General features: G+C 41.3%; 1 protein-coding gene across 11 annotated transcripts in view; it reads left to right on the top strand.

Annotated features, from left to right (window-relative positions):
- The window catches only part of TSPAN4 (tetraspanin 4), a 416,627-nt gene that overhangs the window by 339,491 nt on the left and 49,425 nt on the right, over window positions 1-27,711 (top strand). For all 11 annotated transcript variants that reach the window (XM_030950222.1, XM_030950221.1, XM_030950220.1 and 8 more), the window contains one exon: window positions 10,851-11,042. In XM_030950222.1, coding sequence (XP_030806082.1) covers window positions 10,851-11,042 — 192 coding nt within the window. The remainder of the gene's footprint in view (window positions 1-10,850; window positions 11,043-27,711) is intronic.

Genomic DNA, 27,711 nt, shown 5'->3' with positions numbered 1-27,711 from the left:
GATTTGAGCTATGAGTTGCCCTAACTCCAGGCATCTGGGCTGCCCTTCTGTTCAGGGGAATTCTGATCAATGCTGTTAAGGGTGTCCAGGGAGCTATTTAGCTGACCAAAGGCAGGCTTAGACCATGGTGAGCCATGTTGATTTCTAGACACCCCTAACAGCATTGGCATCAAAAATCAGGTGACCTGAATGCCACCCTAGATGTCTAACAGCTGATGGTACAGACCGGAGGTCAGAATAAATACTTGCAGTCTTCCTGTGTTGTCTCCTGTAGCATTTGACAAGAGAAGATGAAGTTTAGTCCCAAAATCTTCTGCAGTTCAGAAGTGTCAGCAGTACTTATGTGACCAGAGGCATACTTAGAGGAAGTGCTTAGTGTAAACTCCTTGTTTGGACAGTCCCAGAGGGAATGTTTACATTCATTTTTATGTCATAGTCTCATTTTCTCAGATCCACGAAATAGAAAAAACCAAACGAAATGTGCAAGCAGGGCAATCTGTGGTCTCTCCTGTCTGTATGTTGCAGTGAAGCTGCTGATCACAGATCTGTTTAATTCGTTTTTTCCAAAGGATCTGAAATGCTTCCATAGCAGATATTTGGTTGGTGATAAGAAGGGACTGTAATGTTTCCTTTGGGGATAACTAGTGCAGAAAAAATATTATTTGAGGTGGCATTCATTACTGATGGCATACTGCCCATGCTTGCAAGTAGCTTGGGATACAAGTAATTGTGTATAAATAGCCTCAGATGTGCTATTGCATAGCAAAGCCTAATATAAGTAAACAATCATTAAAAATTGCTAACATAAAACAAGGGAATAGTCTTTGCTTTCTCTTGTACTCCTACCCAATTAGAATAGCTTTCTTGACAAGGCATTTGAGCTATTGAAGTGAGATATGCTAGTCCAGACATTATGCTGGTTTTGTTACAAGGGACTGCTTACATGGAATTTAGGCAGTTGAGGTAGTAGTAAATACTTTGTTTGCTTGTACAAATATTATTAACAATCCATTAAAAAGAATCCATAAAAGATTCAGAATGTGTTTTGCTTAGCTTTCTGATGGAGTTAAGTGAAAGAAGATGAGCTTTGTGATGTGAAGCTATTAGAGTGTGATTATTGCTCACAAGCCTGTTATTGATCAGGGGATCGATACTGAACATGTCAGAAATCCTATGACCATGTGAGCTGTTTATTGATGGGAGTGTTTAAAAAACCCTTCTCATTATAAGCCAGCTGTGGTGTACAAGTTTAGTCATTTTCCCCATCCCCTTGAAAAGTTAAACCTCAGGAGATGAGATATTGTGTCCGAGTCCTACTGCTTCCCAAAGCCTTTCTATCCCTGCTCACAATTGGCTCAGTTCCTAAGCAGGGCTTGAGCTCCTCAAAAATAGTTGGGCTGGCCAGAAATCAGCCTGAGAGTCCTGTGCTCTTTAGAGAGACAAGAGTGGGAAGGGGCTTCCTATGATACAGGATATGTGTCTGTCCTCAGGTGTTGTCAGTACCTGGAAAAAGAGCAGGATTCAGGCACAGTAGCAGTGGTGGCACTGAGGAGGGGAATGCTGCAGTGCTGGTGTTCCCACTGACCCTCACCTCCAGCCATCTGCTGCCAGCTGTGGGGTGGAGAGCAGTGTTTGGTAGTGATCCTGTATGGATATACATCCTGACACTGACACTGGCTGCTGACTGCCGTTCAGAAAGCTGAATGGGAGCAGAGAATGTGGCATAGCTGCGCTGCTACCAGAGGAATTGGACAAGACCTATTGTGCAGGGTATGTTTGCAGAGGTCTCCATCAGGAAAATTAGCCATAATCACAATGGAATACATCAGCACCATCTGGGACCTGAGAAAGAATCCTCAAAATCAGCATTGGTATGTAAAAAGTCTGATTTGTTGGGAAATACTACCTGCCCTCAAATCCAGGACTGAAACCAGGAGCTCTTTTAGTGGTCTGGCTCAGCTTCCAGAACTTAACTTCTGCCACTGGGCACCACAGGAGATTCTTTGTGCAGGATATTTAATCAAATATTGGTTTATAGAGTGGAGACTTATTTTTTGAAAGCTTTTGTGAGGGAGGGCATCACCTTTAGCTGTTACCTAGTTGGGTTTTTTTTACAGTATCACCAGATTTTTTGAAATTCACAACTTATTTTGCATTTCAGCTATAGTATCTGTGTTCACTACGGGTGTTTCTGTAGCAACCGGTCTTGTGTTATCTGCATACCTCTATGGATGGATTAAACTTACAATATAAAATTTGGTTTAATTTTATTTTTCTGCAGATAGTACTTGTTACAACATGTTTCAAAAACTTTGAAGTAATATGAAATAGAATGACCCTCTCTGTCATCTTTGTGTTCTGTAAGGAGCCTGTTTGTTTATCTTTGGTTTTCTGTGGGATTCATATCATTGTATTTCACTACCATTTATTCTAAATCGATCCAGTACCTCCAGGGGAGAGAAAAGCACTAAAGATACTGAATAATCTGCACTTTATCTAATACAGGAAATCGGTGCTAAACCAAAGAACTAAGCTGTGGCCTCTGGAGTCACTGTTTGAGGCTTATTATTCTGTTTCTTTCAGTATCTCACCAAATAGTTCAGGTAAAATTTTCTGTCAGCAATCTGCTTTACAAAATCACAGAGTTTGTGTTGTATAGCCCCCCCATCCCCCCAAACTTTACAATTATATTTGCTTCTATTGCTTTCAGTATTTAGTGCTAGGTATGTGGCAACAGGTGACTACAATTGCATCTAGAGCTCCAGATCTGGTCTTTTCCCAGGTTATGCTACAAAGTAATTTTAAAAGTTTTTTATTGCTGTAGGGGTGGAACAGAATGCAGACTCCTGGTCCCACCCACTTTCCTTCCACTGCTGCTTCGCTTCTTTGTTAAATGATTGTCTTCATTTGATGGATTCTGATTCCAGACCTCATGCATGTATTCCTCATTACAACTGTATCTGTTTCATTACAGTAATCCCAGGTGGATTTAGAAATTATATTTGAGGAGCAGATGAAAAAGCTTTAACACTTTTAGTTTGGCAGCGGTTAAGGCTAGAACCTGGAAAGAGTAGTGGTAGTGTATTCATCCCTTTTCCTTTTCTAACTCATGCGTTTGCTCTGTTTCAGTAAGTTGTCATTACCTCACTGCTTTCCTCAGAATCTTTAATTTGAATTACAGTTTAGGCAGGTTGCCAGATTAGATGCTTGTGACACTAATAATCACCACTTTTTATTATTCTTTTATTATGTTTAATCTTTTATCAGCAGTGCTGCCTTAATAGGTCATTCTCAACTGTTCTATTTCTGCAAGTTTTTACATCTTTGGTGACAGAGCTTTGCAGCACAGGGCAATTCAATGCGCTACAAAAGGGCCTAATTAAGGTCAGTGGCAGTTAAGCACATTCTTTTATTGCATTGCTGAATAAGGATGCAATTGAGCACACATTTAAGTGTTTCAGTGAATTTTGAGCCCATGAAGGGAAACCATCACTTTTTAGGTTGGAGGTGTTAACTCATAAATGTGGCAGTTGTTCTTCTGTACCTGTAGTTGATAGCTGGCTGTTATTTGGAGGAGCAAGTGTGTAGGAGAATGCTACTCATAAAACAGCAGGGATTACCTGAATGACTCTTTATTCAGTTTTCCATTAACAGGGTGTCAGCATGAGATTGTCTTTTGACATCTTCAATTGTCCCAAATTTACTTTAGTTGTATGATACTGCAATTTAGTGGTGGAACTCAACTGAGAAAGAATATTGAATTTCTTGGGGCTTAAGTTCCTGAGGCTTAATCCGCACCAGGGTAATGGAAAATGCAGCATTTTGAATGTTTCCATTATTGACAGTATGAAAAGGAATGCCATTCTTGGGATGGTTCTTTGCCCATGTAATTTACAAACAGGACTTCAGAGCTCCTTTTAAGCTTGAGAAAATCACTTGGCATTTGTCAGGCTCATGCACTGGGAGGAATATCCTAAAACAAAGCCTGTTTGTAGGAGAGAAGGGTCTAAAGGGAAGGAAAACAGCAACATGAGCTACTGATATGTGTTTCTTGTAACCTTTGACAAGACACAGTGGAGTTAGAGGGCAGTGAGGGCATGAATGCCATGCTGGCAGGCAGAACACAGGTTGGGATTGTAGTGCTCAGCTACCTGTGCTCATGTAACAGTTGCTTGACTGTCACGTAGGATATCAGGTTCAGGCTCATGGAAGATGGCACAGCACACCTATTCTATACTTTATATATACTTTATACTATATATTACTTAAATTATATTGAGTGCTACGTGCTGTGTTACACTCCTGACAGGACACTGGCTTGTAAAGGAGAGGCAGGCAGGATATTAATTCTGGAGAAAATGTCCAGGGGGACGTTCAGGCTGGATCCTTGACTGTTGTTGCTCAGAGTGGTGACCCGTCAGCTGTGCTGTTGACGCCAGATGGGGATGGAGGCCTGCAGCTCTTGGAGGTCTTTGGCTGCTGCTTTTCTACATAATGGTCCATTTGGCAACGTGAGATTTTTGTATTCAGAAATAATTTTTAAGGAAAGTGAAAAGGATGTGGGGTGGCAGGGCCAAACAACTAGTTTCATAGAGCTTTTAAATTTTTACTGCTTATATGTAGAGCTGAAGAGAATGGCATTTGAAATGCTTTGTGCTTTACTCAGTTACACACTCACCTTTCCCTTTCCCCTTCATGAGAGAGAAGAAGCTGAACAGGATCTGCATGCTGACAGGAAAAGAAATACAGCATTTGTAGGTCCAGTGGGTCTGAGAGAGATAGGGATTTTGAATTTGTTTCTAAATAAGATAAATTTGATGAATGAAACAAATCTTTAAATTTTACATCAAAATAAGCTATATATTCATTGATACAAAATGAAGGATATGATATGTAGGTAAGGAGAAACGGGGATTTAACTCCTTGGTTGGTGTCTGTATCTATAACCCTGTCTCTGAAAGTAGGCTGATGCCAAGTCAAACAAGCAAAAAGAAAAAGTCAAATTCAAACTTTAAGTGAACATTTAAACTAGTGGGGGAAGAGGGTGAGGTAAGGAGAAAAAACAAATGCCCATAATGTTGAAAAGGTTTTATCTAGCTGATTACCCTAATTTTGGTCATGGTCAGGGATGCTTAGAAAGAATAAAAGAAAAAAGGAGGGACAAGACAAGATATTTTAATCAGCTCCTCCAATTAATAGTTTAAGGTCTTCCCCTGTAAGTGCTGCAGGTAAAATATCGTTTATAAGAAATGCTGGGATACCTTGCTCTCATTTGATTTGTGTAATCCCTTTTTGAACCTGCATATATTTCAACATCCACAAAACTCTGTGGCAATGAATTCCAGAATTTAATTAAATGTTTTGTGGAAAAGTGCTTGACTTTATTGGTTTTCAATCTGCAAACCAAATAACCTCTAGCTTTTTTAATCTTAAGAAAAGTTAATAACGACTCTCTATTCACCTTTCCTATCCCATATTGGTGTTTAGGGAGTGCTATTGTTCCACTCTCTTCACTCCCACGAGTGTGGTCCCTACTAACTGATCTCTTTTCAAGTGGGGTTTTTTTTTCCTAGTTCTTTTTGAATTCTTGCTGGAAGGGCACAGCTCAGATCATGGCCATTTGGATGGAATTTGTGCGTATCCTTTAGTTTTACACTGCAGAGCTCTACACTAGAGACCCTCAATACTCTAAGGGTAGAAATGTGCTTCTACCATCCCATATATGTTAAATTTCAGGTCTCTGGTTGGTGAAGGAAATGCAGCTTCTGCCACACTGAGGTGACACTCCTAGTTTACATCTCATGAGCTCTGCCAAAGAGTTGATCCATGTGGGGGGACACCACCTGCAATTTCAGTCCTGCTGCACACCAGCAGTGGTCGTGGTAGTGTGGTGCAGGTGGATGGCTACAAGGGCTTAGTAATGGCCAGGAACTGCCTCTGGAAGGTGTTTTCCACAAGTGGCCAATGTGTTTGAAGATGTATTCTGTGGGTGGATAGAATGTAAGAAAGTATAGTGCAGAAGGTAGTCTCACCCCTGAGGAGTTGCAGCTGTACTAGTTACCAAAGATTAGGAACAAGCCTGCCCTTAACAGGCCATGGCTGTGTCCAATGAGGATGACTGCTATAAAAGAGTGCGTTAGCTGGTTGGGAAGAGAGATGGAGTTTGTTGGCTGTGGTGTGAGGAGATGCCCATGAGAAATCACCAACAAGGTATGGAACTTTTGCAATAAGATGACTGCAGCATTCCAGAAGTGGCCACTTCCTCCTGGACGGGCAGCAGCTACAGGGACAGGTCATTCACAGGGGTTTATGGAGAGCGCTGCAGCCTCTGCACTTATATCCATGCTCCTGCTTCTCCATATAAAAATCTTGATTCATTTGATCCTGTCAATATTCATATGTATTCCATTTCCACCCCCTCTCTGTGTCTAGCTGAAAGCAGCAGTAGTTTAAGTGTGCCTGATATTACAAGAACATTTGCAGGATAATGTTCACATCACAACTGTTGATACTTAGATGCTGGGTTTTTTTCACTGTATACTTTCACTCCATACTTGGCGGGGGAGGCATATTCATGCAAGTGGGATTGAGAGGATTGAGAGAGCCCTTCTAGTTTAAATATGTAGAGACTGGGGGAGAAAAATCCTCCAAGGGAACTGGTCATATCATCTACTTGGATTCTGTTATCAGTGGATTTCTTAACACACAAGGATTTTTTTTTTTTTTTGGCTAAAAGAGGAAGTGTGATGCGTAGATCCTAATTAGAGAAACAATATGAGAAACCTCAATTAGATGCATTTTCCATGTAATAAAACCAATAAAAAAACCCACTTAAAGACGCCAGCACCATTATAATGAACAACGAGTCAATTTCTCCTGCAGTATTTTAAGTGTGTAGCTGTAACTTCAGAACAATTTTCTTCACCAACAAGCATATATCCAGGGCTGTTTGGGATTACTTTGATTATCATACTGTAAGATCAATTCTAAATGTAGGCACTGAAGCCTGAATAATTTATTTTCTAGCCCATTAGAACAATTTGGAGGATCTGATTCCATAGGCAGCTTTTTTGCCAAGAGAGCAAGTGCACGCCTCTGTGCATCTCTTGGGGAAGAACAGACAGATAATCTCTGCTTTTAGAGTAAGACACCTGCTGTACTGCTTGACTCTGCTCTATAAATTTGTGAGGAATTTGTCTTGAGCAGAATATTCTGCTACTTCCACAGGCAATTGCAAAGGCCGGGGCTTGCGAAGATGTCACTGCTTCTGTCCTTTCCTCACAGTTTTGCAGCTCAGGCACAGATGCACCAAACAGCTCTTCCAAGATTTACACTGAGGTCTTTCCTGGAGCAAACACCTGACTCAAATATCCTATGTCTTAGGGCTGGGACAGTATTCCTTCTGGTGTCCCACTGTTTTGACCTTAAAATAAAAGACTTTGCAAAAAAATATGCAACATTTATTGGGAAAAAAAGGTTAGAGAGAACTGCATTTTGTTTCAGGTTTTGCCATGAGCTGCCTTGCTTACAAGAGAGTGGATTATCATGAAAAATTAGGCAAATAATGTGTTAAACATTTCACAAGGGAATTTTAAAAAACACTATTGTCAGTAGCCTGGCATCTTTGAAGGGGACCTTTTTTTAAATTTAAAGTCAACTCTGCACTCACCAAATGGAGTTAATACAGACTCTCATTTGGCTGCCAGTAGATCAGGTTCAAGCTGTAGATGTCTCTCAAATGTTTTTGACTTAATGGTTTCTCTTTTAACTGTGACAGTATCACTGTTTGTGCAGAAGCCCCCAGTTTGTCAAAACTACCCCTGTTAATGGGTTTGGTTTTGTTTAATTTCGCATATCAGCAAGCCCAGAAAACTGTCAAAACTTCTCATTTCCTCACTATGTTTCTGACACTCTTTGACATAAAAAAAAGGGCTGGGGATTGGGGATGGGGGTAAGGAGAGAAAAAGTGGAGGAGGGGGAACATCGTAAATAACCATTTAAAATTATCTATGCCTTAGATAACAAGAGGAGGAAGTAAAAACAGACATGCAACATAGAGCCAACTACAACTGTTTTCTCTTGACTCTGATCCAGAATAAGTAATTGTGATGCCTCTAATGCCAGGGTCTCAGACTGGGAATTACATTCCAGTTCAGTTCAGAATGGAGGGCAGAGGGGATGAGGAGCAAACTTTCTGAATATTCTGGAATAGAAAACATTTGGCTATTGTTGGAAAGGCTCCTGTGGCTGTCTTGATGGGTGCTGGTTCTTTAAATATTTCCCTAACTAGATGCTTGACTGTTAAAAGGCTACTGGATGGAGACTTGCAGGTGTGCTTTGCACCTTGGGGAAAAGGGGAGCTTTAAAGAGCCGTTAAGTCTAGAGCTAAGGACAGCCTCTGTTTCCTGGGTGTGCCTGGTGTGATAGTGTAGTAAATTTATTTGGGGACCCTGAGTAGATATTCTGGTGTGGGAAAAGGAACAGAGCTGAACAAAAGTGGAGCAGTCTTCAGTAATGTGTGCTGACGTTATGAAATCCAGTTTGAGCTGGGTGATTTAATGTTCAAAGGATTCCTTTGTGCATTTCAAGTTTGGTCAGTCAACCTAAAGAAGAGCTGTGCATTAACTCTTCAAAAATAGGAATGTAATGAGCTGGAGAGCCGAGCATCTCTGAATCAAGGGCATTGTAGTGAGATACTCCTGCCGAACTGGTGACCTGAAATATTCATCCCTGATCTAAATGGCTGCAGCCCCAGTCGTGGCATTTTGCATGAACTGTGTCCTGGTTTTCTGATGTTTCATGCCACTGGTGAATTTCCAGAGAATTTCCAAAGAATGACTTTTGAGTCAGAAGATTCTGAATTCAAACATGCAGGTAACAATGTCTCAAGCATTAAGCATTGTGCATCAATAAGAATTTAGTGGATGATGGAGGAGCAGGCAAGCAGGTCTTGCCTTTGCAGCATCCTCAGTGAGAGCCACCTCCTGCAATACAGGTGATGGTTGTGGGTGTTGGTACTGCTCAAAGCAGTGTAGCAGCAGGGGGAGCATGAAAGGTGATGAAATAAGCTGCCTCTTATTGGTGCTGTTGAGTTGCTTCAGAACAAAGAACTGAAGATAAGAGCTAAATGTATTGCAAGGTCATAGCTCTGCTGCTCTTGGGCATCTGCCTTCATTAGGCTTAATTGGGCTGTTTGAGCAGCCTCTGTGTGCCTGCAGCTCTGAGGCTGATCTTGAGGCGAACATCCACCAAGCTGAAGAGGCAGAAGTGCACTTCTGCTTTTCATCCCATTCCTCAGCCAGTTTAGTGCTATTCCTGACTGTATTTCAGCACTGCGACCTGTTTGGTTTTAGCTTAGGTACTTCTACATCTCCTTTGATGCTGTTCTGTTCAGTAGACCTTCAGAGTTTTATTTCCTCTTTAGGGAATTTGTTCCTATATTATGATTAATTTTTTTTTCCTTGGGCTATGGTGATAGATTTTCTTTATATCCCCTCCCTTAGCCTAATGATTTTCTGTGGGTTACCTTCTCTAGGTATTCTTCCTCCTCCTCTCCCTTGGTTATTCTTTAATAATTTTGGACAGTGTTAATGATCAAGCTCTGTAAGTGGGAATAGAGGGGAGATATTTCCAGTGTGCCAGGTCAGGGCATGGACTGTCCCTCCAGGGCACTTGTAAGAGGGTACTTGTGAAAGGTTGAATACAGTGATGTGAGGATGCCTGAAATATGCAGACTCCTGAATGAGGGGATTTGAGTCCCTGGGCCTTGGAGTTTGCTTTCTCTTAGTGGAGAAACACAGGTTGGTGCAGCTGAGGTACACTGATGTGAGGTATAATTTGGTTCCTTAGCTCTGAACAAAACAGACTGGTTTGCAGCTGGGGTGAGGAATGCTGCCTTAAATCACAGCTGCCTTTATTGCCTGTTATTTGAGGAGGAATTCAGTGGCATTAAGAGACAACTTTGGTAATTAGTATAAGAAATTGCTTTGGCTTTTGTGTTTCTCCTCTGTGTTTCATTTCTGAGGTTTAGCTCTGCCCCAGGATTAGCTCTGTCTTTTTCCTTCCCTGGTTCATGAGCTGCCTTATGTTCATCCACTTTATGCAGGTATTTAGTGGATATGCTCCTGCATATGTCTGGCTTACTAGTCTATGAACACAATTTCATTCCAAGCCTTTAATTGATTTGGATAATAAAGTGCAATTATAAACTCAATAAAAATTGGTTATTTTAAGGGGAGAGCAGGAAAGAAAGAAACCTAAGTGATGCTGTGCTGTGTGACTCAATAATGATGCAAAATCCTCTTTGCCTTACACTTTAAATGCTCTCTTGTTTCCAGGAGAGGCTCAACCTTAGACAGGAACTAAGGAGTGTGAGATGTCCTGGCAGGGGGCTGCTCTGGCAAGGTTTGCTTATGAATGTGTCAGGGTGAGAGACAGGGTATTGGGATGGGAAGAATGGGGAATCAAAAATGCTTCAGCCATTCTGGGCAGTTCTCTAAGGCCCCTAAATAGGACAGGGATTTTTCCAATCCCTTCAAGAGCTGACCCTTGGGGAATTTATCCTTTATTCAGCATCTGCTTTTTAACTAGAGAGCAAAAGACCTGGTTTGGAGGTTGTGTCTTGAATTGAGGAAATCTGTGACTTTTTGAGTGTTGCATCTTACTGATGACTTCTCTATATTTGTTTTTTCCTTTCTCTTTTGTTTTTCCTACTGAAAATGTCATAAGGAGAAATCATTTCTTACTAGGTGTGACTGCTGGTTTGCTCTACTGCCATATTGACATGGTTTTATATCTGGGGTTGCTTGGATACAATAACTGAGTTTCTTTGTTTCTCTTTGTTTTCCCAGTTGGGAGGTTGTGGAATCCTTGGTGTAGGCATCTGGCTGGCTGTCACCCAAGGGAACTTTGCCACCCTCTCCTCTTCTTTCCCATCCCTGTCAGCTGCCAACCTGCTGATCGTCACAGGGACGTTTATCATGATCATTGGCTTCGTGGGCTGCATAGGTGCCATCAAAGAAAACAAGTGCCTCCTGCTGAGTGTGAGTATTGAGCTGCTGTAGTGTTTGCTGTCTTGTGATGCTTGTGCTATTGCAATGCATGCTGCAGTGACCTGCATCTCAACAGAAGCTGCCCACTCGACACAGATGAGACTGAGTCGTGTGTGAAATGGGCTTTGATAATCGTGAGGAGCTGCAGGTCATTCCTGACCATGCTGTCCATGGAGGATGAGACCTGCAGGGAGGAGTTGTTAGTGGTGGTAGAGGTTTCCTTGGACTCTTCAGAGAAGAGGAAGAGTTTTGTGAAGACATCTTTTGTAGTGTGTCTTTAAATTCTTTTTCACTCAGGTTTGATAGCAATCCACTCCAAATGTTTACCCTAGTGGCACTGATTATCTGAAGTCCAGGGCAGAGACATCAATGCAGGCAGGAAACAGGTTGATTCTGAAGTGGTTGATTCTGGTTTAAATTGAAAATTAAAACCGTCAGGTTTGACAATGCTGGTTTTTCCAACTATTAACTCTCCAGAAGCTGAGATGTCAGGAGCAAAGGTGCCAGCACATGGAGACTGCTGTGAAATCAAAGATTAATAAGATGCCAGCTGTCCATGATTTCACAGAAGCTTGAGCCACATCCCTGGTGTATTTTATCAAAATGCAGTTTGATGCCACTTCAAGGTGAAATTTAGGGGCAGTGAATACCTCCTGTAGTTGGCATTAGTGTGTATTTTGCATCCTGTTCAGATGAGGACCAGGAAGTGAGGTGATCCTCCTGCTCAAGTCTAGGACTTCACCATGGGGTTTGGCAAACCTCAGAGTGAAGAGGAGCTGTGGTTCAGCTGGTCATCTGGTGATTCCTCTGTAAAAGGCTGTTCCTTACTGTGCTTCACATAATTATTTTCCCTTGGAAATACAGAATGAGTTAAGGTACACAAGCACTCAAATCCTTAAGTGACTGAGGTTCCAAGCCTCAATAGAGGACTTTTTCCAGGCCCTTGCCTTAATCAGTTGTTTCTGCTGATTTTTAGGCAGTCAGAACTAGTCAGTCTAGGCTAGTAAAGGCTGTGTATGTGGCTTGAAATGAAAAGGAACAATATAAATGGAAATTAAGGCAGTTATGTGAGTGAAAATCTAAACAGGGAAGGCTGAAGTCAGAATCTGAAGCTGAAAGTCCTTGACATTTTTAACAGTCCTATAAATATACACTTTGTGGAGGAAGTGTGTGCTCAGACAGATGTAATGGATTACAGCAACAATGCCAATGCAGCAGGAGCCCACAGGGTGCAAAGTCTAATGGTATAGCTTATATGTGCAAAATTAATCACCTACTTTGTGCTTTCCTGAATGCCTAGCCCAGGTGTGACAGCAGTGAGCAGTGCCTGCTTGTGTGTCAGGATCAGGTCAGGATCTGGCAGGCAGTCCTCAGTACTGGAGGAGTTTAAGGATTTTATCTCTTGTGGTTCTTTTTCCTTCATCTTTCCTTTTGGCGAGGGCAGAGACTCCCTTGGTCAGCCATCATTGCCCAGGTAGGGTGAATGCACTCAGCCCCTGCAGCTGGGCATCCATGGGAGATGGAAATGCTGCAGGTACTGCTCCTGCTGACATGCACAGCACTCAGCATCCAGCGTCCCTCAGTGCCTGACGTAGGGACTGCACTTGATAGATCAAGTTAAGTAATGCAAAGGAATCCAAATTCATTTAGGAACTCTCTGCACAGGAAAATTGGGAAGCTTGATCTGATTTGGTACCCACATTTCACTCTGTCTACCTGTCCTTACCTTTCTGTACTGTAGCTATTCAGTGTGGCCTCTCTTTTACTCAATTTTCTTCAAAATTGAGTTATGTTAGAGCTGATTATAGCTGCTTTAATTCTGAATAAGCCCAACTGTAGAGGGTTGAAATAGGGTTTCATTAGTCCATATTGAATTCAGTTTTTATTTGCTCTAGAGTAACTTTCCACATTGCATTGCATTGGTACTTTCTCACTGTCAGTCAATACCAGGGAGATTTTTGGGTTCTTCTGCGTTGTTTTTGTTACGCCTATGTCTTTGGAAGAGAAATGGATGGTGGTAGCAGCTCCTGTTTCTGGGAGCAAAGCCTCATCATGCAGGTTTGTCCTTAGTCTTCCTTTCCCCGGATTGCTGGTTCTATTTGACCTGTGTTTGAAAGTATTTTCAAGTTTAGAGCTGGGGCATTTGGTTTTGGCCAGCTCCCATTTTTCTAGGTAACACAGATAGCAAAACAAATTCTTTCCTTCAAGAAATTGCTGAATATCAAACCAGGGCTGCTCTTAGAGTGTGTGGTTGCTACATTCCTTCATCTTTTTCTTACTCCACAGGTGTTCTCAACACAGTGTTCTGCCACAATGAAAATTATGTCTTCCTAGAATATCTCTGGATTTTTTTCATGGCCCTGAAAATGCTCTGTCTGCTTTTTTTAGAGGCTTGTTTTGTTGCAGCTGGCTGGCGGTCGGATTTACCATCTAAATTGTAAAGGGAAGGCTCCTAAGTGTTCCCAGCCTTGTATGTCTGTGACACACACAATGTTTAACAATTGCTTCTGGATCAAGTCCTTACACTCCTTTCGACATCTCCCTGGCTGCCACTTAACATCTGGCCTTGGTCCTGGTAGTAGCTAAGGTTGCTTTTGGAACTGAATTTATATCTCCAGAAGGCATTGCCACAAATGTGACAGCCACTCATGGAGTAAGTTGTCTGGCTCCTGTGTGATGCAGCTGCCGTATCTCCCTATGAAGCATTTGCTTTAGCTAACTTCTTGTAATGTTTTATTCCATTTGGAAATAGGAGCTTTGAAGGTAGAAATGGAGCAACTGAAGTTTGTTTGCACAGGTGTTTAAGCGGGGAAGATGGAGGCTGTTTGGTTGTGTTGTACTAGTCCCTAGATAATGCATTTGGGTAATTTGCCTTCACCTCCTGATATTTGTCGAGCCCCAGCACTAGAATCCCAGAATGGTTTGAGTTTAAATATCATCTAATTCCAACTCCCCTGACATAAGCAGGGACACCTTTCACTAGACCAGGTTTACTCAGAAAACTAAACAAACTTAGGGAACTGGGATAGGCAGGAGTTAACGAGGTCTGCAGGCAGTTGTAACAAATTTGTAGTGGGCTTAAAAGCATGGAAAAGTTATTAATGGAAATGCGAAGAAAAGGAAAGCAAGAAGTAGAAGCTAGAATGTTGCATACATTGTGTGTTTCAGCAGTCTGTATACAATAGTCTGATGAAGTGAGGCTTAGGAGTGGACAAAAAAAAGAGCAAACGGAATAAACCAAGCTGGGGGAATAGCTAGGGATGTTATCATGATGGGTTGGCAAATACTTATGTTATATCCTGCATATGTGAGATCAGACATCACTCCACTGAGCAAAACATTGCTGTGTGTCTCTGAGTGAGTAGCAGTTTTCACTGACCTCCCCTTTTCCTTGACTCCACACAGCATGGCAGAAAGCTTGGGATGTTAAATATGACCACAGACAGTACTAAAGGTGATGTGAATGCTCTGCCTGTGCTGTATCCTGTTGCAACCCACTCTGAAATCACATCCTTAAGATCTCCTTGAAGACACTTGTGGCATTTTAAGCCCACAAACCACATGGTCAGGCCTGGCTTAACCAAGAGCAATTTGGACCTCACTTTACTCATATCTCCCATAGTGCACCTCATCCTCATGTGGGGTTGTTGGGAGTCTGATCTGCAAGGACTGGAAAGACAAATTTCCCATACAACAGGAGCACTTCTTGCTCTGCTTCCTAAAAGCAGAAGAAGGGGGAAAGCCTGTGGCAGTTACTAGCTGAGGGCATGTGCTGCTGTTGTTGCGGTGGGCAGCTCGGAGGAAGGAAGATATTTGAGATACTGCAGGAGGCATGGAGCACTGTGGGGATCCTAAAATGAACTGAGGGGAAGCAGGACTATCTCAGCCCACCTACATTGGAGGAGCAGAAGTTTATGTGATGGTAGACACAGGATATTTGTGGAAGGTGTTGCCTTAGGAGTAGTGCTTCTGTTTGATGATGTGACAAGGGATGAGTTGCCCACAGAGTTTGCTTGAGTGAATGAAAAGTGAGCAGTATTAGAGAGACATTTGAGCCTATTTACATTTCATACACTGAGATGCAGAGCAGATGAGACTCTGATCATGTATCTTTGTGTTCTGCACATATGACATTTGTATTGGTTTGTCAGAGCACACCTGTAAGCTCTTTGGTATTAGGCTACTGTGGTGTTAGGTGTGAATGTTAGTAATTACTTACTTCTGGCATTTACCAATGACTTCTGAAAGAAGGGAGAGCAGACCAAGTGGTTTGAGAAGTAGAGGGCAGGTGGGAAAAGGAGATTGAAAGCAGAAGTGAAGTTCACTTTGTAAATTACAGTTTAGCACAGCTGTGTGCAGTAGTCAGGAGGATCCACATTAAGTCTCTGAATTGAGAGTTTAGATGGTCTAAAGCTTCAAGATTTACTGACTTGAAAGGAATTACCTGGTGTCCACTGCAGATATTCTTTACTCAGTAGCAATGTACAGTCAGGAAAATGTAAAGTCAGTGCTTCCTTAGTCTCTTAAGAAACAGACCTATTCCTATTTCTCTGCATTCAGAGGAATAGAATAATTTGAAAATCTAAGAGTGTAAAGAAAAAAAATAAAAGGAACCATCAACCATTTTATGCATTCTGCAAAAATGCATAGATGGGGCAAATTTTATAGCTGTCATTCTAAGATGTCAGTGAACAAAAAATGGATATTTGCACTGATTCTTATTTGCTCCAGCTACAATGTGAAAGAAGATAAACTTTTTCATTATTAGATTTCCCTAGGGAAATCAAAGCAACAGGCATTCTTGAGATAAGTATGCAACCTGGTATATATAATCTTACATCAGAATATAGATGCAAATTGTTGAATGAAATAGGCAAACAGTGCTTTCCTGCTTCAGTAAGACTTGTTTAACATTTATTCAAGTATTGTTGCTCGAGACTGTATGACTGAGGTCCCTCTGCTACAAGCTCAGCTGTAGTTAGAAAAAGGCAGCTTTATTGTAATGGGCTGGGTCAGTGGCCTGAACCAGTGACAGAGAGAATAAGCCAGGAGTCTGACTTGAGCAGGTTAATTTATGGACTTCCACTGATGTTTTTTCATAGGTATTTGGTCCTGCATTTCTGGATCATGTAGCTGTACTGCAAATCTCTATGGATTATCTTGACACGAAATTAGGAATCCATCTTTGCTGGTTTTCCCTTTGGAATTGCCATACATCTCTGATGTGCATCAAAGCTGTTAGCCATATCCATCATCTTTGTCAATTTTACCAAAACGTTTGGCTTGTGTGCTCTTAACCCCACTGCACTGTGCTTTCCTGCTGAGGGCAGGTCCTTGTAGGAGCTGAGACACCACTTTGCTCTGCCACTCAAACACAAAATCAGTTGTGGTGGCTTGATCATAGTGCTGACTTCAGGCAGGTGCTGTAGGTGCACCTGAACAGACCATTTCTTTATGCTAAAGAGATTTATGCCTGATTAAGTACTTCAGTGCTCAAATGTTGACCCAGCTGATCCTTAAGGATCTGTGTAAACATTATCTTTTAGGTTAATTGCTTAAGATCTATATTTGAGGAGCTAAATTGCCTGAATTCTCTGCCTTTTCGACATGTTTAGCAGGTATCTATGTTTGTATGCTTGCCCTGAAAAAGGTCATTCATTATTCCCTGGATAGTCCAGGGTCAAAGTCTCAGTGCCTGATGTTAAATCATGATGGGTTATGTAATTTATTACCTGTATTACAGTATCCCCTGCAGGCAGCCCATGAGGATGCTCATTCTGTATAAAACTCCTGGGAAGCAGAGGTACCTGACCAGTAGAGCTTACTGTCTAATTAGATAAGACAAATGGAAAATATTATTATTCTCATTAGACAGAGAGCTGCAGCAAAGTGAAACTAAGTGCCTTGCCTAGGTTGCACTGGGAGATTGTGAGAGAGCCATGGAGCAAACCCAAATTATCTAAATCACAACTCAGTGCCTTCATCATCTTTCTGTGATTATATCAGAATGTATCTAGCCATCCTGTGTGCTTCAGTGACCTTTAAAAAGCATTTAGTCCATGTTTCTATAATAGTAATGATAATTCTGATTTCTTTTATCATATGTATTGTGTCCAAATGAAAAATAAATCTCCCAAAGCAAAATTATTTCTCAATTTTTTGTTTTGTTGAAAATGATAATTGGCAGCCTTAGCTGTTTTCTGTGGGCAACACTGTAGGCTGTCCCAGCTGAGCTGATCAGCCGAATTGCACCACTGCCTTCAGTTAAATGTGAAACAGAACATTTAGAGAAGCTGCTGGAAAGGATCTGTGAATGTGGGCTAGTGTGTATGTTTTTGCAAACAGGGACTTTTGGTCCAGGAGATCATAGGAATACTGGTAAAAACCAGTATGGGGCCCTGTGTGAAGGGCATCTCTATTTGGTTGTTACAGCACACACAAATAGATACAACGTTTCCAGACACTTGAAACTTAAATAATAACCTGTGTCCTATCAGGAGGTAAGATTCATAGGTAGTTCTTTATTTCGCCCTCAGATTTTGTGGCACTTTTTTTTTTCCCTCCAATGATTTGGTGCCAAGAACACCATCTTCTGCTTTGGTTGGGATGGAGCATGGCCAATAATCTAGTCAAAAGAGGATGAGGGGATCCTTCTCCACACGTTACCTACATGAGAATAAATTAAAAAGGGAAAGGGCTTTAAACAGCCAAAATGTTGATTCTTCTCTGATTATCTGAAGGCAGCTGCCTTCTTATAAACCACCAAGGTTGGGTATGTTCCATCACATCAAGCGTTAACAAAATTGCGTTAATTAACAGGATTAACAAAGTGGCTTAGATGTACCCAGTTCCCCTTATTCTGATATATCCTGATTTGTGGATAACTCTGATTTTTATTGTAGAAAAGCTGAAACAATGGTTAATGAGAAGGGGAAGGAAAATAATCATTAATAGGCAGATCTGTATGTTCAGTTTAATTGAAATGATAACTTTGTGTTAATAAGCAAGTAGTTCATCACAGCTGCTGGGATGAATAAAATGAGAATTAAAACTTGATATTAGGTCAGGACCAGCTGTGGAATGCACTGATGCTGTGTGACTATTCAGATATCAAAAGATTCTCATTTATGGAATAGTCCAAGGGGAAAATGAGTGCCCATGGTGTTTTGTACTGTGCAGTTGAGATTTTTCTGAACTCCAGCCAGCTCATCTGTAAGTGAAACAGCCATAAAGAAAATAAGGAAAAAGTTAATGAGTAGGAAGAAAAGGAAACTAAAAAAACCCTACTGTTTTCAGTAGTATCACTGGATCCAGAGAGCTGACAGCTGAAACTTCATTGGTGACAGGGAATTTATTTCAAAGCAACTAAATGGGAAAGAAACAGCCTGTAAATGACTTCATCTCAGTAATTTAATGCTACAGATCAAGCAGTAGATTCCCATTCCAGTTTAGCACTCGAGCTGATGTTTCAGCAATCAAACTAGCAAAATCAGGGAAATGCTGGCTGCAGCCACAGCAGCAAGCAAGTGATGCTGAGACCAGACAGATGCCATACATACAGTCTGAGAGTGTTATACATGGTGTATATCACTTCTCTGTGCAGTGCTGTGTTGCATGTGAAATTCCAGCTTGCTGCCTGCTTGGACTGGAAGTACTGAGCACCAATCTCCCCTAGTTTGGTTGTCTCTATTATGAAGAATCTGCTCCTCCTTGTCTTTCATTTTTAGCTTCTTCCTCTTGGCTGGTACTGAAACTTGTGAAGGGATGGAACCTGTCTGAGTCCTCCCCTTCCTCCCTTCTTTTCTTCAGCTCTGGGAGCACTTAATCAAAGGATCTGGGAACTGAAGAGAGAAAGAATGAAGTTTCCTTCCCACCTAGTTTTAGACTTGACCCTAGGGTCAATGTGTAGGAAGGGCTTACCTCATAGGGTGTATTTAATTTTCTAATACAGGCTGATGCCATACCACTAATGCCTGTTGTGCTTTGAGTTACAGAATCACACAGTATTGAGTTGGAAGGGACCCATAAGAATCATTGAGTCCTAATACCTGCTTCTTGCAGGACTACCTAACTAAACTAAACCATACAACTAAACTCTGGCTGGATTGGAGACCCAGTTCCCTGGGGAGCCTCTTAGGTCAGGGAAGAACATTTATCTAATGTCCCCATTTCTTTCTGTAGCACCAAGACACTGCTTTATGGTCATCACAAAGTGTGGCAGCACCACACCCTGCAGGAGTCAGGGGAGCTGTACTAATTTAGGTCAGGTGAAGATTTAATCTGTTTGTTTAATGGCAATCAGTGTTTGAGTTCCTAACTCCTTGTAGGTTAAAGTCTACTGGCAATGTCAGCTTCTCTGGCAGTCTGTGCAGGCTCAAGCTCTCCTGTCACCTACAGTGTCCCTTCTCCCATCTTTTGTCTCAGCATTCAAACAACTCTCATGTGCCAGAGGTTCTTCAAAAGAAGCCTGGCTCTGAGCCATTTCCAGATCCAAGGATCCACCTGGGATCATCTGCAAGAGCTGAAAGACAAGAGAATTAGTCCCATTTTGAAAGTAAATGACAGGTAACCTGTGTGTTCCTTACCAGCCCAGACATTCATGTCACTTTTGAGCATAACATTTGTTATTTTTTTCCCTAATAATAAGATTATCTCCTCGGATAGAACACAATAGGCTTAGTAAAGCAGCATGTGTACTTTTATTCCCAATCATTCTCCTGTTATTTTTAACCACCTTAGTAATGCAACCTAAAATGAAGAGCAACATTGCCTTCTTTCTCTGTAAGGAGTAGAATTACCTGAAACTCAGAAAAATGTAACTCTGGAGGTAAGGAAATGGAGGCTAGTTTGTGTGAATCACTGATGCCACACAAGGTACAGCCAGAGTTGATTTGATGTTACAAATATTTCAGACCCTCAGTATTACCAACTAAAAGGCAGAATTAGATAGGCCACACTGCCTGCTTCTTCATTTTTTAAGCTACTGCAAGACTGACATGCGTGCATCTGATGCACCTTCTTCTGTGTAGCACATTTCAGAACCAAGGATAAAACCAGCAGCAGAATTTAAATACAGACAAAATACTGTACTTTGTCCTTTATTTTCTCCTTGCCTGTCTTTTTCTCACCATCTCCTTCACTTACACATACTTCACAGTTTCTAGGCACTGTTTTGACACTTCTAGATAAGAACATTGCATGACTTTACCATAGATGGAGTAGGTTGGATTAAACCCTAGCCAGAGCCTTTTAGTTGTATTGGCTGTATCTCTTACCTGTGTTAGATGGACTCAAGAGCTGCTTTGTCATGAGTGGAGTGACATGGGGACTACTCTGATGTTTTATTTTCTTCCTCATCCACTCATACTTCACAAGTAAGATGAGTTTGTCTCCTGACTGGTATAAAATCACACTAGATCATGTCACACTTTGCATTAGGTTTGCAGAAGAAAGGAAGCAACCCTTATAGAAGTCAAAGGCCAGTGAGACCTTTATTAGTGCTGAGGAATCTGTGATCTGCTAAAGGGCCTACACCCACCCTCTGTTGTGATAGGAGAGTGATACCTGGCTACTATTTGATGACACTTCATTAATTTTTGAGTCAGTTTTTGCAGAATATGAAAAAATATTAGAGATGCCATAAAATACCACTTAAAATCCTTTGATGCATAGTATGGGAATATCAGGTCTCTCAACTCTCACTCACTAATGCAGTAAGACTGAACGATTCCAACTGAAAGCAGTAATGAGACTAAAATGAAACACTGTTAATGTGTTAAGGCTGCATATGTTGTATATTTTCCCAGAAATAATTACTGCAGATTTCTTTGAGCTTTTTTGATTGGCAGGAGTTTTTTGCACATTCATAAAATATATAGTCCAAACATAAACAGAGCTGTACTATATATCCAGCAGGCATAAGGCATGAAAGGCTTTGTCACAATCAGAATGAATTAGCCATTAAGGCTTTCAGAGAATAATAGCTGATGAACCAAATTTAGATACATGACGTTTTCATAATGGAGTTTCTGTTCGTGAGTTTGCTCATATACATTACTGGCTTTTTACAGTTTATGAGCAAACTTATCATTTTTATGCTGAAAAAAATGATTGTGAGACTAAAGAGATTTACTTCCAAGGAAGTACTTAAAGAGCTAAATATGCACAACATGGGGGAGAGAAGGCTCAGATGGGACCATAAATCCTCAAATGTTCAAGGACTATAAATGTTGTGGACAGAAAGGAAGCATTTGTGGTGCTGCAAAGAGTGCTAAGTAGGAGCAAGTGCATGGAACTAACAAAAGGAGTGTTCAGACTGAGTGTCAGCAAAACCTTTGGTACTGGGATGTGTAATCAGAATCCGCTGTGATGGAAATTGGTAGAAACAAACTGCCCTTTCCCTTTGGCTCTGAAGTTCATGCAATAGATTAATACACTGGGATTTTGTTGACTGTAATTCCAGTTATTGTTGAGTCTAGGCACTGTCCTTTCATTTCTCGTTCACTGCTCTTTTTCTGTAAAAGTCTTCCAGGCTGCAGAGGAAGTCACTTTTAAGTACAATTTCCACTGCACTTTCTCTTCTGTTCTCCTCTCCTTGCTCAGTACCTTGGAAAAGAAAACCAGAGGAAATTTAAAAAGAAAAAAAGAGAATCTTTTGTAATGTTCCTAGTCCCTATTAATATATCAGATCAAGATGCCTTCAGGGAATTATGTTAAATCAAACTTCTTGTGAGAACTACTGATACATTGAATACTTTTGCTTTCAAAAGTGGAAGAAAGTTTCATTGGGTTTTTTTGAGTGCTGACAAAATCTGTACCATATGCATTTTTATTCTGTAAAAGTCAAGTACCAATATGTTATTAAAAAGCTATTCTGGGAAGTCTGAAAATGCTTGAGGTTGAGCTTCATATTGCTCTGCTTACAAAGCCAGATCCAACAATGGCAAAAATACAGGACCTATATAAAGAGTGAGTGGTTCTCCAGTACCTGGAGTTCTTTTTTTCAGTATCTCAGCAGCAATTGTGGCATTGATTCAGATTTTTTTAGGTGGCTTGAATTTTTCCAAAGTGTGGAATATGCAGTAAATTTGTCAATAGTTTATAGCATTCAGAACCTCTGACAGTGTTAACCTTTTTGTTGCTTGACTAATGCATCAAAGTTTGTTGATGCTTCTGTTGTCATAATTAGGTTGGGCATGGAGATGCTACACTTCTACAGGAAGATAAAAGGTTTTAACAATGCCAGCCATAGTAATGAGACATCTTCACTCAATCCATTTAATAATATTTAAATATAAATTACATAACCCATTATAAAATTATTGAATAATTACAAAGCATATTAAATTTGAGGAAAACTTTAAATTTTCAGCAGCATGGTAAAGTATGGCTCTTATAAAATACATTAAGTTCTTCTGACTTTAAAATAGAGCTCTGCGAATTTTTAGGTGTCCTGGTTTCAGCAGGGATAGAGCTCATTTTCTTTCCGTGACAGGAGGTAAAGTTTTGGCATAATTTATTCAAAAAGGACAGACACTATTAACACCCTCAGTATTAAATATAGGATGAGAAGGGAAGGATTTGTACAGGATGTGAGGTTACCTTTGACAGTATTTCTGTTCATATCAAATTATAGTCTAAAATCAAGCAGAGATCTTTCAAATGTACCTTTGTCTCAAATCAGAATAAAATTATAAATGTAGTAATTGGGTCTTTCTGGACCATACCAAGCCCCACATTCCCTTACATTTCTTGACATGGAGAAGCAATGACACCTTCTTCCAGAATAAGAAAAAGCTACATCTAAAGTGCTTAACCCAATTTAAAGCTCCCCAGTAGAAGAGACACATGAATACCTGAAGGGAAGGGATCCGTGGGGAGCCACTGTGAGGATTGTGGGGCACATGATGTGCAAGGACAGACTTGGCTTTGAGAGGCTTTCCATTTGCGCGTCCTCTGAGCGCTTGAGAGAGCTGGCTTTGTTCTGTCTTAAGAAATTAAAGCAGGGAGTATATTTTATTCATGTCTTCAACTCCTTGTAGTGCAATATAAGGAAAATAGAGCTTTTGGAAGGATTCACAGGGATTATACAAGAGATAACAGGCACAGGTCAAAACCAAAGGAAATTCCAATTAGAGGTGCAGAATATTTTTGTTATTTTTTATCATTAATATAGTCAAGTATTGGAAAAAGGTATCCAGTGAGTCTGTGGGTGACTGTCCATCTTCATCCTTGGAGATGCTCCTAAGGTGACTGGACACAGCTCTGTGCAGCTTTGTGTAGCTGACTCTGCCTTTAGGAAGGGGTTGAACCAGGTGGTTCCCAGAGGTCACTGACACCCTCTGTGTGATTCTGAGAGACTCTGTCTTCCAGTAGCCAGAGCTGGTTAATTCTTGAGCACCAAAGTTATATATGTACACATCAGGACCAGGCAGATTAATTAATAATCCTTCCAGGCTATTAAGACCAACTATTTTACCCCAAAGAATTGTCTGTAATTTCTTCTACTGGGGTGTGTATTCATTAGGAAGTGAAATGTAGTACTGAAAGATGATCAGTGAGGATTTGGTAATCCAGCCTCACTGAAAGGCAAAAGGCTTGTATCATTTATATCATCACCGGACCAAACTTGCAGTTAATGTTACAGAGGAAGGACTGGCTGTAAATTTTCCATTTGTTTCTGTCTCTTCATCCTGGGAGCTGGTGCAGGTGGAGGGCAGTTACTTTGCTGGAGCATTTTCCAGGAGCCCCCTCCCTGCTCATGTGTTGTACTTCATAGTGTCTGTCAGAAAAGAAGCCCAGCTGTCCACCTTGCAGGCTGTTTAAATGTGATGGAAAACAGCACAGGCTGTCTGTTGAAGTTATTTGTTCAGTTTCTTAGGAAGGTTATACTAATTTGTATGCAGTTTGGTGTAAGCAATATATTTGCTAGGCCATGAACTTTAAAATTGTTTTGGAAAGTATCACTGTTCAAAAGAAACAGCTGGCTCTCGGGTCTTCCTACTACTTTCATGTTTGTTGAAAAGGATTTGAATAATTTTGTGCAAGAAGCTTCTGTCTCCTGTCGTGAGCTAAGTTGAGAAACACTGAGATCCTACTGTCCCCTTCTGAGACAGCCCCCCATCAAACTAAAAGCACTGATCAGCAAGCAGTGGAATCAGAGCAGTCTGGAGTTTACCATGAGTTATATCACATTTAGTCTCACAGCAAAGTGTGAGGAGGCTAACAAGACAATCACACCTTGGTTTTCATTGTATTGGGTCACTGTTGCCTTTGGGAGACTGAGAGAAGGTCAGCCACTCCTGCCATGGAGAGATGGGCAATTTGAGCAACATGATCCTGCTATTGAGAAGATTTGGGAGGGAGAGGCAGTGGGGAAGAAGATGACCCAATCCTGTGTATTAGAGTGTGATGTTAGTCATCATGCAGAGAGACAAGTGTCCTGAGCATCTGAGAAAGCAGGGAATCCTTTTTGTTTGGGAGGGAAATACAATTAACTTGTTGTTCTCTGCTTGTGTGAGCAGCAATGGAAACATGCTTTAAGTGATGTACACAGGGTACAGTTCTTGATTCTCCAACTGGTATCAACAGCCTGAATGAACAAAACTGGGAGTGAGTCAAAAGCCTGGTACAGATCCAATGGGAATGGAGTTGAAAATTGGGACCTTGTCTCCTCTAGCAGACTTTTCTCTCTGACAGCAGGAGGGTGATACATATCCATGATGTAGGTTTGGTAGCAGTTGCATACTTCCTTTTCCATCACCTTTAATGAGAATCTGTGGGAAAGTCAAAGGCTTTGTAGAATATAAAGGTAGCTGCTGAGAGACTGGCTTTAGTTTTCTTAGGGATTGGAAATCAGCAGTGGTAGACAGAAGGGTGTTACCTTACCTCCCTCCTCATCAAAGCTTCTAGGGGTTATTTCAGGTGTAATTTATGAAAAGCTGAGCAGTAGGGACCTCTCTACTGAACCTCTGCTGGGTTGCATCCCACTGTTTGACAAGTAGTATGGTAAAGCATTTCTCTGTACAAGGTCAGATTAATCTTTTTTTATGGAGTTTCACATGAATGCTTTGCTTTGGGATTGTTGTTTCTCCATGCATAAATCTTTATTATAGCAATAGCCTACAGCCCCAGTGAACCAAACAAAACTCAATTTTATTCCTCTCAGTATTTATCACCACAGTGAGAGAACTCCATTGAAAAACAACTGTGAGAGTTTCCAGCAGGTGTGCTGGGGGTTTAGGTGCTGTGAGCCTTCAATGAGTTCATGTTTCTTCCTTCTAAACTGGAATGGTATATGCCAAGCTGGGTCTGGCCCTAGACTGGGCATCATTTCCTTTGGGATGATACTGAGGATGGAAGTGAAAATGGCCTATTGGAAGGTGCTGTGGACTAGAGGAGCAGGCTGTGCATGTGTCCATGCCTGCACCTTAGTCTGGTGAACAGCAGGATGGGCTGCAGTGTACAGGGCTTGCTTTGCAGCCAGCACAGGCTGAAGCCTTGCTGCTTTCCAGGTGTTGGTTTGGGTTCAGGTACAGCTCTTCTTTAGAAGGGTGATAACAGATGAGCTGACATGCAAGTGCTTGGAGCTTTTACCAGGTGATGAGGGTGAAGCCTCTGCGTTGAGGTTGAGCTCACTTAATTAACGTTTGTAATGAAAGATACAGCACAGGTCTCCACTGTCTGCACATGTGGGGATTCCTAATACTTGTTAGCTATCTGTGATATAGCCACGAGGGCTCTGTCAATGCTTCCAAATGTAAAAAAGATAGAATTAGCTACTTTATACTTTTTTTATAAAACCGAAATATTTTTCTATAGAGATAAAGGATAATCCTTATCTAGGTTTTGACTTTCTGAACCATGTACATTAGTTTTGGTTCACTGTCTGGCTTCCAAGATTTGCAATGCATGAAACCAAATTCCCAGCTTGGAGGACCCTCTCAGCCTGTGTAGGGAAAGACTTAGACGTGATACATAACCATCACTGAAAGGATTTATATTCTGATATTACCTAAATTTTGACTGCTTGACTCCACAATTTTAGCATCTTTTTTGATGTCAGTGTCCTGCCTATTTCTCTAGTATGACCTGAGGAAGGCAGGAGCACTGTCAGGGTCTTGCCAGAAGGTCCAGCCTCCTTCATTGGACACAGTGGCAGAGCTGGCAAGAGCAGTTCTCTGCTCCAGTCTGAAGCTGGTAGCTTTTAGCAGAGTTGGTGTTGTAGGGGGAAATACTCTTGAGATGTGAAATTTCACTGCATTTGTTACCAATTAAGATGAAATTTTAATTACTGTTCCTAGTATTAAGAAATAATGACATACTTGAGAAAACACTTCTTGAGAAACTTCCCTCCAGACGCCTTTCCTACCCCCTTGCCAGTCTCCAGTTCATTCCCTGCACATTACACTCAGTCATGGGGATCAGTGCAGGGTGTTTTTCTTTTATGGCCACTCTTTATTTCTTGCTCTGTTTTTTTTTCCGTGGCTCCAACATGGGGTCTTCCCCAGGCCACCATCCTCTCAAAGGCCTCATTCCTCCTGGGTATCCATGTACACAAGTGTCTCCTGCCTGGATTGTCTGCTGCTTGTAGGTCTAGTTTTTCTAAAACTTGTAGCCAGATCATATCCTAAGCCAAACCATTCCCCATCTGCTGTTAAAAATGTTCGTAATTGGGGCAGCCTTTCTCCTGCAGTCACTCCCTGGCTTCACTGTACTCTCTCCATGATGCTGCATGCAGAGTAGGGAGGAAAAACTTTCTTGAGAGCCCAGGAAAAACAGATCCCTAAGTTTTATTCCAGTTCCTGGGCATACCCCCTGTTCCAGGCCATGTCCTGTGACGTGGGGCTGGAGGTTATTGGCTTTGGGGAGATGGCAGAAAGGTGCCACAGGAGCAGAAAAGATCTGTGGGATGGTTTGTGGCTTGTCTGGTTGTGTGTGAGCATGTGGGTGTACAATTTGCAGGCTTTAGCTGCTGAGCCCTCTCATCTCTGTGATGTGTGAAATTCAGACTCTTGAAAGTGAATAACTTCCCCACAACAACAATTCATAGCTGGGTAAGACAAAAGGCTGAAATTTCTGTGCCTGAAATGGAGCTGCACTGTGTCAGGCCCCTGCTCTGAACACTGCAATATGAGAGGATTTCAAATTAAAGCCCCAGAAATTTAACCTGGGAAAAATAGGATACTTTGCCCTGCTTCATTCTTAGAAGTAATTGGAGTGCTATTTTTGACGTTCTTCCAAAAACTTTTATCCTTTTGACAGAAACAAGCACAGAATATATCAGCACAGACAATTAAGGTTTGGCAAAATGATAAGCTAATGAAACTGAGATCCTCTGGTAGGAAATGCTGATCACTGTATACAATGGGTAACAAACAGTCTTTCTCCTTTGTTCTAGAAATTGTCTCATGCATTCCTGTCTATGCCAGGGAATTTCACAGGGAGAAAATGGTGTTTGCATGCACATTTTGGATAAGTAGTGCTTTTATGGATGAGCAAAAAAGTACTCTACAGCCAAATAGATAGAGCAAAGTGTCTGTGCATCTTTGCAAAAAAGGACATGCTTTGTCCTGTTCCAGTTAATGCTATGCAGCAGGCTAAAACTGTAAAAAATAAGCAAGCTGCACCAAGACAGGTTTGCAAAGCCATACAGAAGGTC

This window comes from Camarhynchus parvulus, chromosome 5 (genome assembly GCF_901933205.1).
Source record: "Camarhynchus parvulus chromosome 5, STF_HiC, whole genome shotgun sequence".
Taxonomy (NCBI): domain Eukaryota; kingdom Metazoa; phylum Chordata; class Aves; order Passeriformes; family Thraupidae; genus Camarhynchus; species Camarhynchus parvulus.
The sequence above is the reverse complement of the archived record's forward strand: the minus strand, read 5'-3'. Positions and strand labels throughout refer to the sequence as shown.